Here is an 11730-nt window from a genome sequence, read left to right as displayed (position 1 = left end):
CTCAGGTTAATATTTCAGCAACATCATACATTTCTGGATTTTGATTCATGTTAGGAGAGGAAACTGGGGAATCCTTTGTGGCCTCTATCTATATCAGTGTACCACTCTTTTGTTAGAGTAAGTTATTATATCCTTATTATTTTCTGATATGCTTGTCAACAGCAGGGGAAGATAAATTTTGGTTTTGACTACATTAGGTAACTTACTAGTTACTGGGATAAGTTTAACCTTATTCCATGACATCCTTTTCTGTTTTCCTGGTTCCAAGCATCACACTTTGAAACCATCTGGGAATCATTTAACATACTTAAAATATGTAGAAATTGATGCCTCTTGTACCATATAGTCATTGTATCATGCGTGTCAGCTTGACCAACTGTCATCTTTTTACAGATTTTCCAACATATTCGTGATTCATAATTAAAATATGGTGTTTGTTTTAGTCAGTGAGTACACGTTATTTAGCTACATTGCAGTTTTTCCACCTAAAGTTACTTCTATATGCACAGGACCATTAGGCACGGAAAATGAATCTGCTTTAGGCTTGCTGACTGAAGTTACTTTGAGGCAGCTGGTTCTTTGTGATGGGCAGATTTTCCACCATTAAGGACATCTGGTTTTCTCGCTAGCCAACATCGTGCACATCGTTATATGGTTTTAGAATTTTGAAATTTGAGGATCACATAGTGCATGTTTCAAAAAAATCTCCAATTCTAGGTGGAAATAGCAAAAGGTGTAATCTGATTTGTCACCATTATTTCCTCTGCATCAGTAAGGTAACTGTGGGGTAATTCCTTTTTTATCTATGAAAGTGCTTGTGTGAGTTCTTGAAGGAATATGCTAGCAAAATATTGAGCGAACAGACCTGTATTTAGAAAGGTATGCAATGGCGTTGAGAACTGCACGTTTACAAGCAACACTTGTATCAAGAAATGCTGCCTTCCATTCTCATCGATGCTCATTCCCTCAAACACTAGCAATTCTGAGAATCCAACCTCGAAGATTGGACTTACAAGAGGAGGGGTTGGTCCCATTGGGGTAAGACACTCCTTCATCCCATCTCTTCTGATTTCACACATTTCTAAACCTGCCTGAATTTAAGTTGTCAATCCTGGTGTTTAAACTGCATCTTTCAATGAAGAAGATACTTGCGGAATAATTTTTCTTTCAAGCTCACCTAAAAGCATTTTTAGAGTGAGCCATCTCTCCCTGATTTTATCTAACAGATTCATCTGGCATGCATACGGCATGCCCATTCCAGCTGTTTCAGGTAGGAAGAATTTTAAAATTAGAAAATCATTGGATTTTGGGCAAATCATGCATGTTTGTGGCAGGGGTGATTCCAAATCTCCCAGGAGAAGTGTTTCGACTTTTGATACATTTGTCTGCCAGTGGCAAAGTTCTCCTCCAGATTTTTGAACCACTACCTGAATATATTCTACTCAGTCTTCTTGCCTCGTAGTAAATTTTGAAGCACCTGCACCTCTTAGTTTCTTGTCTGCCACTGTATATTTAACCACTACCTGAATTTATCCAATATCTGTCATATAACTAGTAGTAGACAATATATGGTACTCGTATCAAAAGCATGAAGCGGACTCCTTTGCTTATTCTAAGTCATGAAATTAACTTCGAATGCACTACATCCAACAGGACATGTTTTGCTGGATGAAATTATCTTCGAATGCACTACATCCGACAGGACATGTTTTGCTGGATGAGATGTAGATAATCAAAAAATTTTATGAAAATGTATTGAGGGAAATGTGTAGAAACATCTTGACTAGCGTCTGTATGCCAGGATGCTCAGATTTGAGGTTAAAAACGTACTTAAGCTCCAGAAAACCACTCATCTCAATTGCCCCGCAAAAGGATATTTCGCCATCGTCTTGAGAAAAGTGCATGCTGAGATTCACTGCAGCAAACACAGGAAGGTATATTTTTGAAACGGGGCTAAAGTTTTTGATGTCCACAATTTCCTCCATTTCTGTCCCTGGAACAGTCGTTGCAGCCCCCTTAGTTATCTTTTCCCATTCAGAGGTGCCCTTGGGTATCTCCAGATAGCCATCACATGTTAGAATAATTACTTTCAAGTCCCGATTCTTTGAAACTCTAGTCTGGTGTGGCTGGAAATTGCATCTAAAAGGTTTTATATGCACAGACATTGAAATATTAGGCACTTACATTGATTTTAGTACCTTCCCCAATAGGTAGCTTTTTGTGCATGGCAGGTTTGCCAATGGTCGCGAATGCAAAACTTCGCATAGTTCTTGGTACCTTAGGCTATTTTCTGCAACTTCTCTTTCTCTCTCATTCCCAATATTCAGGAGTTCCACGATGGTGCAGTTCCAATCACTCCAGGGTGAGGCAAACCTGAAAATCTCACCCCCTTCTATGTAACTTCGTTAGCCACTGAACTGTTTTCGATTTTTGTGCATGATTGTAGTAACTTAATTTTTATTTTTTTTTTTGAAAAGGCGAAACCGCCCCTTTATAAAGATCCTCTGCAACAACAGCTGAAGAAAAAAGTTGAACAATGAAACAACTGTCATCAGGCTCTAGCGTCGTTATTTGATGCCTCCCCCCAAACGTTGAGCAGATTTTCAACCCTTCTTATCCCTGTTTTTGCCAAGTTATCAGCTTGTTGGTTGGCTTCCCTGAAGATATGCTGTACCTCCCATTGAACAACTTTTCTTTTTAACATCTCGATGTGGAGGATCCACTCTCTCATTCTCCATGGGGCTTTCTCGGGTGCATTAATCCACTGGACAGCATTCTTGAAGTCACTTTCGACCACCATTGTAACTTAATTTAAGATACTTTGAAATGATTAATTGGTTTTAACGTAGGGTAATGGGATGAAAATTCACCGGCTACATGAGGAGAGTTGGCAAAAATCCCTTCCAGGTACCAAATAGCTTTAGGCACACAAGGAAAATGGTCGGCCAAACAACGTCCTCCATTTTCTCTGTCAAATGTTGCGGTATAGTCTCATTCATCCCCAGGCAGAGGACCCAGGTTACATATTTTCACTGCCAGACGGTGGCCTTGCTTGGCTGGTATACCGTCTTTGTCCACAAATTATATTGGTCCACTGAGATAATGGGCCTATGTCATTTATCAAACAAACCAAAATCAACAAGTTTCAAAGACGATCGTGTTCAAGGATATTAACTGATAAAAGAGACAATTGGAAGACACCTTCTCTCCAGTTCGCAACATCTACCCTGCAACCAAGGATGTAAGTTGTAGAGCTTACACCCAGCGCTTCTTCATCCTGTCTATTGGCTTTTATTAGTCTTGGAATGCCACTGGGAGTGGTAGATCATGGAGATACTTGTTGCAGAATTGTCAGTCTATCCAAATGGCATCCATTGGAGAAGGAGGTTTAACTCCCATACAATTACTGGCTGACAAATGGGAGTGACAATCCTTCCAAATGGTCCCCATTTTCGTTTAACTACAAGACAAACATACGAAGGTGCACTTGCAAATGTGAAAAATGCAAAGGGCAACAGGTTTTAGAAGTTTCTCAGAAGAAGAGAAGACGAGCTAACAGGCAATTAATCAATGGCAACTAAAATTTCTAGTGAAAGACTGACATGATTTCTTGAAAATCATTAGGCAATTTCTTTAGAGTGCCTTTCTCTGTACATGTCAAAAGGATTTTAAAAGATATACTCACTCCAGCCAGGGTGGAAAAAACACTAAAAGCATACACTAGAAGCTGAAGACACCCATGTTTTAGTGACTTAATATAGGTAACCATGTGCTGAAGTTTTACCTTGGTTACCCTTGATGTTCAGAAGAAAACTTGTGCTTCTAACACGTTGACCATTGTCTGATCTTCAGGACAACTACAGTTACTGAGGGCTTATCAAGGAGGTTATTGATCTTTAAACACTGGCAATTATATATGCAGTAGAATTTGGAAAACAGAAAGAAATTAAAATTGAACTCACGCCATGTATGGATCAGCATGCTTGACATCATCTGCGGAGTCGTTATTTTTTATTATACCTCCATCACAGTCCACCATTGCAACTCTAAAAAGCTCCCCTTCCTTGACCTCTGCAACAGGTTACAGCAGGTATGTCAGGGTGGCACCGTTTGCGGAAAGGGATATTTCTGCTCCCACGTTTTCTTCTTCTTCTTCTTCAGGTCTACAGGAACCACCAAATTTTGCACCATAGTTAGCCATGGCTCAGTCCAGAGGTCCAGGCACACAGGAAGTTAAGGTTAGGTATGTCAATAATGGGGAGACTTGTGGGAGTTGCCGACATCCTGGAACCTTCATTATCAGATGAAATATTTGACAGCCATGACCGTAGCAGCAAATTGTAATATTTGTTTTTTTTTTCTTACACTTGAGTGGATGGACCACTAGGAATTGATTGAGCTTTGACATGTTACCTTGGGTTGTTTAAAACAAAACAATGGTAATAAGAGGGGTAAGCTACAAGGATATAATTCCAAGGCTAGGACTAAAAAGCTTGGGGTCGGAGAAAATAAAAGTGAACCACTCATTAAGGAATGATACCCTGTACTTGGTGGAACTTTTATCTTATCATACAGATGAATTTCAGTGGTGCTTGATTTGATTCAACATCGTACATTTGACGTAACCATCCATTAGCAGAAAAATTTGTACTAAAAAAGATGCCTATATAGTTAGTAGACTGCAGACTGATTACATTGCTTAAAAATAACCGAACAGCTGGACTTGTTTACTTTCATCATTTTTGGATGAAAACAGGGCTTCGTGCTAATCCAAATTGCCCTCTCTCACCCCGGGACCCCACAAATCGGAATCTTTGAGATATTGCCTGCATTTCATGATGATTTGAGCTTTTGTTTGTTCTTATAGGGAAAACATTACTTTCTTCTGCTTTATTTGGCGGATGGTCCCAGCAACTCCTCCATAGGGGGACTAGTACTGCTTCCTAAAAGACTCTGATCTGAATTTATGACTTGATTGCTAGCTAAATAAGCTGACGGCATCGTTGCCATTTTACGGGTCATCAGTCCGAATCAAAAAGGAGGAGAAGATAATGGGAATTCACGTTGCCTCTGCCAACCAGCTGTTTTGTTGGCAGTTTTCTGCGGATTAACCAATGCTTTGCATCAAAAAGTTTTAACACTTTACAGATTATAGTACCACCATTTCTTCCTGGAACATCTTATTGGTATTACTGAAACGGAAAATGGAATTGGCTGCTTATCTGAAAGAGTATTATAATATTTGTATAAACTGACGGAACGGACCATGTTTTGTTAGGTAGCCTGTACACTGGTTGAGTCATCGTCAAGCAAACCCTAATCAATTAATTAACTAATGCTAATTAAATGTGTCTTTGCTATAACACCGAGGAAGGGTGGTAGATTCTGGCACCAGCCTACCTCCCCTAATCAGCCCCCCTACTCAGCTCTTTCATTTATTTGTAACCCTTTTACAGATTCATTTTCAAGACAAGAGGAAACATATCAAAAGTTGCCTTAGCCTGTATTCCACTCAATCTTTTACAAATTTTTATTTCTAGAAGCTTTTAACCTTCTTAATTACCTGCATTTTAGCTTTGATCAATACCTAGGAATCCCTTATTTACAAATCATAACTATGGGTTGAACGTTGAAGGCATTAGAATCTCTCATGTATGATACCAATAATTCTGCCATTGAATTTCGGTTGATCCAAGAAAATAAATTTTACTGATTTTGTCCTTTTATGACGGCTAAGCTGAAGCTATTAGTAAATTTACTCAACCTTTTCCCCACTAAATTCTCAGAGGTATAACCCAAGGAAATTCCCATCCTCTTTGAAAAGGAATCTGCCTAATGCAATGGGCACATGAAAAGGTAGACTTGAGCAAATAAATGAATTGGATGGTTTTATCCATCATACTTATAGATCAAATAGATCATATATTTTTAAAAATTGATTAAAATTGAACAAACATAAAAGACAACCAAACCGATTAAACATAAAATTAGTTTGGTTGGTTTGATTTTGGACCAATAGATTATAATTTTATCACTTTCTTAATAAATTATAATATTAAAATTTATAAACTTCATCCATAATTACAATAGATACAAATTATGTATCAATTAAATATAGATATATATAATATATTACTTTATTATATATATAAAATTTATACACAATTTATATGTTATAATATTTTAATTTTTATATCAAAGTTTGTATAAATAATAACTAATTATAAACAATATGTTATAAAAATTAAGGCGACAACTAAAAAAATTATTAAGTATAATCATATAAATAAAATCTATTATAAGTTACAATAATTCTTATGTATAAATTAAATATATATGTATATATAATATATATTACATTATTATGTATATATGAAATTAATGATACAACTTATATGTTATAATGTTTTATATCAAAGTTTGTATAAATAATAACTAATTATAAACAAAATGTTATAAACACTAAGGTGATAATTAATAAAATTATTAAGTGTAATCATATAAATAAAATTTATTATAAGTTATTATAATGTTTATGTATAAAATAAATAAATATAATGTTTACACAATTATATATATTTATAACATTTTATATTATGAAACATTACTAAAATGTAATAATTATAATATATTAATATATAAGATTTTTACTATCATATATTATATTAACATAGAAGTTATATCATTTAAAATTTATAACTTGTAATTTCATATTGATATAGATTTATAAATAAATATATATAACTAAAATTAAATTATCATGATTATTATTTGTATATATATAATAAATTAATATATTTTAAGTATACTATTAATTAAATTTATTATCAATTCTTCTCAATATATATAAAAAGTTAATTTGATTTTTTTATAGATTGATTTAAAAATTTTAAAATACAAAATTAACTAAAAAATCAATTGGATTAAATATTTTGAACCAATAGATTTAATATATCAATTAGATTGAATTGTTTTACTTAAATCATATTTAATTTAAATGGATAATTGATTTGGTTTGATTTTACTCACTTTTATGATAATGGATTCAAAAAATAAAAAAGAAAAAGAAAAATCGACAAAGGATAAAACCAAAATATTTTCCTTCCATCATCTGCCATAAGGGAGTTTACGTGTTGGATGAAGGAATTTATCATGATTTCATAAATTTTCATAGGAAAGTGACCTCCGCCCCCCAGTCCCCATGGCTGAGGAAGTCAATTGGCTAATAAAATCTTGTTCTTTCACTGCCACAAAAGATTATATACTTATATACATATATATATATATATATATATATTGTGCCCATCACAAAGATAAGTAGCCCTTTCTTTCTTTCTTGGTTTGGTTCCAAAGTTCATGCATGCTCGTAACTTTCTTTTCTTTTTTATGTTGTTTCCTTTGGGCAAGTGGGGGAAGGAGAGTGACAAGGTTGACAGTAGGATAAGGACGCCACGTCCGCTGACACCATGACGTTTCCATTTGCTCACAACTTCACCAATCACGCGCCGCATATTCCAATATATATAAACAGAAAAAAAAAAAATCTTAATCTAAAACTCTCGATGCAAATTTTGTCACGCATCATCTTTTCTGCCTTTTTTTTTTTTCAATTATGAAAATTTCAGATAATTTTGCAGTTTGAGGACCGCTAGTTCTCTTTTAAAAACGATGACGTTTAAGGACTCAAGATGAAATCGTAATTGTTTGACTGATTTGTTTCTTAATGTCACATATAGCTCTTATCGCCAAATTGAGTTCTATTTAAATCATTAGGAGAAAATTCAAGAGATGAAAGTGAATTTTTTTGGGTAATGGCTATTGTCTGTTCTTAGCAATAACAGTAGTTTATAGGAAAAATCTAATGGCAAGAAGCGTGTTGGCTTTTTATCCAAATTTCCTACGTTCTTTCCACATTAATGCTTGTGCTTATAGCACAAGCAACTTAATCCTTTTACACATTCGGAATCTCCTAATATTTAGCAAGTGAATTCTTTAAGCTGGGTTAAACATGACAAAATTGACCTAACTTGCAGCCAACAAATTAATTTTGCAAATCTTAAGCCATTCATAGTAAAAATTTAGTGAACAAAATAGGATCATTATTGATAATATTATTTTCTCTTTAATATACTCTCTCACCTTATCTATTGCAATAACTGATTAACAATAAAAAAGATAAGGTTATATATAATCTATTATTTCTGAGTTGCCCGACCCCAACAGCAAAAGAGAACAATGGAAGATAAGGTTATCATCTTCTCAATCAAGGTTCACTCACTTGGGCATATTATAATCATGCTTCTTCCTTTTTATTTTTTATTCTTTTTATAAAAACAAAGTTAAATTTGAAATGACTATTGGGTTTTGGTTATAATTTATTTATACATATGCTAATCCAGGTAGTTAAAAATTTCATTGGATGCATGTATTTCTTGTGATGACTTGCTAGATGCATGAAGAGAAAGGAAACCCCAGTTTTGAAGTTTTATTAATATCAAAAAGGAATTCCTAATTAATTACATGAAATAGTTGTGAACAAGGGAGAGTTTATGCCAATGGTGAAGCAATGTCATGACTCTTTTATTAGAATAGACCCCTTCATGTTAAAAGCATGGGGAAGTTTACACAAAGTTTAATTTGTCGATGAAGGTGCCAGCTAGCATAATGATTATATTGTCAATAATAGAATCATATCATCAAAAACTTAGTTGCTTGATCAATTAATATCACTCTTTGCAAAACAGGTATATAGTTTTGATCATTTTAGTTTGGTACCGTAAATAATTAGGAAAATTATCCTATAGTTATTAATTTAGAGAGTTTTGCTAAAAGTTAATATCTATTTATGAAGATCTTATTAAGCACATAACATATTAATGAACCTAAGTAAATATGTTGATGTAAGTGCACATAATTGCCAAAAATATACTTAAAACCTAATTTTGTGAGTGACTGGTTTTTTTTTATATAAAAAATCTTAAACATTTGAAATTGTCCATTTAATTAAATTTCCATTCTCTATCGAGGAAAATTTTTTTTTTTAACATAGTTGATTATTTTAAAAAGATATATGACGTGTTCGAAGTTGATTCTAGTGACACAGAATACTATTTAATTGTGACTATAAGTTTATAATCTTTTTACCAACACCTATAGACAATGGCTGGTTTCCTGATCTCGCACAAAACCCTCAATGATTAGTCTCTAGAAATACCATATTTTTTTCCCACTAGCATTACAATATATAACTCTCCCACAAACTCCAAGAATATGTATTCTCAATACATGTGCATGCCACACCATTCCCCTTTCAAAAGAAAAAAAAATTACCAAATCCCTTCCATTTTTAATAAATACCCTTGACGCAAGAGTAGTATAGTACTGCTTTATTTCATGTTAAAAAAAAAAAGAAATCATGTAAAGAAGGAAAAATAATAAAACCATGAAAATGAAAGGCCATCAATAATCAATATCCACTCAAATGAGATATTAAACCAAAGAAAAAAAAAAGGAAGAAGGAAGGAATCCAACGGTGGAGCGACACCATCCGCGGAAACACGGAGCCGCTCGCGCCCAAGACTTTGGAATCTAACCTCCTCCCTCTTCCCCCCATCCCAACGAACAGTACCCACACTCTCCCCTATAAACTCACCCACCCACTACCAAACTAACCCAAGGCCAAGCCTAAACTAGAGTTTCCTTTCAACCCTTTATTTTTCCCTTTTAAAACCCTCCAAAATCTCCCCCTCTTATATATCCCCTTCCCCCTCTCACTCCCATACCTTAATTTTTCTCTCTTTCTTGCTCCTCTCTTTGCCAACCCATTTCCATTTGGCCATTTTTTTTTGCTTCCTGTTTTTTGTAACCTAAGTACCATTAAGCCAGCCAGCCAGACCTGGGAAGTTTTGGGAATATTGATTTCATGCCAAGGGAGGGAAGAGTGGTTGAACCATGAGTTGCAACGGGTGCCGAGTCTTACGAAAAGGATGCAGCGAGTCTTGTATTTTACGTCCTTGTCTGCAATGGATCGAGAGTCCTGAAGCACAAGGCCACGCTACCGTTTTTGTTGCCAAGTTTTTCGGCCGTGCGGGGCTCATGTCTTTCATTTCCGCTGTTCCAGAATCTCAACGTCCTGGTACGACGCAGAACTATTTCTTTTTCCGATATTCTTACATTTTTTTTTTGTTGGTTTTCAGTTGATTGCAAAAAACTCTAAGTCTTTGTTATAAAACTTTTCGATCAGCTTTGTTCCAATCACTGTTGTTCGAAGCTTGTGGGAGGACAGTGAATCCTGTGAATGGAGCTGTTGGACTCTTGTGGACAGGTAACTGGCATGTTTGCCAAGCGGCAGTTGAAACTGTCCTACGAGGAGGAACTCTACGGGCGATGCCCGAACTTATGGCTCCAACGCCAGCAACCGATGAAACATCCGAAGCTACGTGTACGGACATGTGGAAGTTGCAGGAAACAGCAACGAATCTGAACTCAAACTGTCGGTTTTCCAATTCAAGATCCAAGGTTTCACCTAAGCGTAAAAGGATTGAAGAATTCAAGAAATCACAGCCGTCCGATCTAGATCTTTGCTTGACTCCATGCTTCACAGGCAAGCGAGTCCCGGAAAACAGACGACCAGGTACTCCGTCTATGAACTCGGAGGAATCTGTTACGACGACCTGCTTTGACAGTGGGTTTGCAGATCAACAAGGACAAGGCGGAGTACCAGCAGATAAAAAGCTACTCAACTTGTTTCCTTGAAGAGCAAAAAAGAGTTTTTTTTTTTTTTGTGAATCTAACGTTTAAATGATCTAGTTCGGTGTAATATTCTTCTTTTCTACCACTATCATTTCTCTTTTTTTGGTAATGATTTTGGGTTTTAGATTATTTTTGGGTACTTCTGGGGACGTATTTTCCCGGAAAATGATTTTTCCGGCGAGTTTTGTAAATTGCCGGCACAGGATTTCTCTCTTTTTCTTGTTTTAGTGTGTTAAAACTGTAAAAGAGAGAAAAATGAGAGTTTGTCGGTGATCCTTAAAATCATCTTTTCTTTTTGTTTTTTCCCCCCTCTGCAATCTTCCTTTCTTCATCTCTGTGTTTAGACATGATCGTGTATGACATGAATAAATGAAAGTTAATTTTCCTTTTCGACAAATTTCCCGATTTATGGTGTGGATGCTAGATTTGAAAGAACTCTATGATCGGTCAGGAAATATCCAATGGTTTCCCTGCTATATCTGTAACCTGAACCATGATCCCACTTCTTCAACCAATGACAGAAGGCATAGTATAAGGCAAATCAAATCTTATTAGTTGGAAAAATACTTTGAATATTTGTATCTTTCACCAGGTGTTTGATCGTCTAATGGAATTCCAACTATCCTTACTGCCCTAATATCCACTTAGGTCAAATGTGAATTCATTAACATATATTAATCTTCCTCAAGACAACCTCAACAAAGCTGCAGTAATGAACATGTGTGGAGCTCTCAAATATTAATAAAAAAATGCTGATGATGTTAGAAATGTAAGCCCAACAATTGAGTCTCAATACGATGAAATGCACTAATTGTTCCAAAGATATTTCACCATAAATGCAAATCGCACAATTAGGAAACAACCTTGTGTTGTGAGAGCAATTGAGCTAGCAAAGTTTTTTTTTTATTATTATTTACTTTTGGCTTATTGTGAGTCCGGGTTGGCAATGATCTAAACTCCCAGGCTAATTCTAGATGT

General features: G+C 35.2%; 1 protein-coding gene and 2 long non-coding RNA genes across 3 annotated transcripts; 2 read left to right on the top strand and 1 right to left on the bottom strand.

The window, feature by feature from the left end:
* LOC110409925 (uncharacterized) lies at window positions 1–768 on the top strand. The gene is made up of 2 exons (XR_002444622.1): window positions 1–117; window positions 510–768. It is a non-coding gene; the product is annotated as an uncharacterized LOC110409925 (long non-coding RNA).
* Window positions 769–1483: 715 nt separating this feature from the next.
* Window positions 1484–4513, bottom strand: LOC110409924 (uncharacterized). The gene is made up of 3 exons (XR_002444621.2): window positions 3785–4513; window positions 3202–3460; window positions 1484–3108 (listed from the first exon to the last, which is right to left on the bottom strand). It is a non-coding gene; the product is annotated as an uncharacterized LOC110409924 (long non-coding RNA).
* A 5143-nt stretch (window positions 4514–9656) lies between these two features.
* LOC110408984 (LOB domain-containing protein 38-like) lies at window positions 9657–11149 on the top strand. The gene is made up of 2 exons (XM_021418168.1): window positions 9657–10135; window positions 10244–11149. The coding sequence occupies exons 1-2, from the start codon at window positions 9952–9954 to the stop codon at window positions 10753–10755; spliced, it is 696 nt and encodes a 231-aa protein (XP_021273843.1). The 5' UTR covers window positions 9657–9951; the 3' UTR covers window positions 10756–11149.
* Window positions 11150–11730: the final 581 nt, after the last annotated feature.

Source organism: Theobroma umbraticum, unplaced genomic scaffold (assembly GCF_002168275.2).
Source record: "Theobroma umbraticum cultivar Fairchild unplaced genomic scaffold, ASM216827v3 scaffold_44.0, whole genome shotgun sequence".
Taxonomy (NCBI): domain Eukaryota; kingdom Viridiplantae; phylum Streptophyta; class Magnoliopsida; order Malvales; family Malvaceae; genus Theobroma; species Theobroma umbraticum.
The sequence above is the reverse complement of the archived record's forward strand: the minus strand, read 5'-3'. Positions and strand labels throughout refer to the sequence as shown.

Bases quoted from the DNA above. Each gene is read 5' to 3' on its own strand.
- LOC110408984 (XM_021418168.1), top strand. From the start codon at position 9,952: ATGAGTTGCAACGGGTGCCGAGTCTTACGAAAAGGATGCAGCGAGTCT. The intron at 10,136-10,243 runs GTACGACGCAGA...CTTTTCGATCAG, and splicing joins TCCAGAATCTCAACGTCCTG to CTTTGTTCCAATCACTGTTG.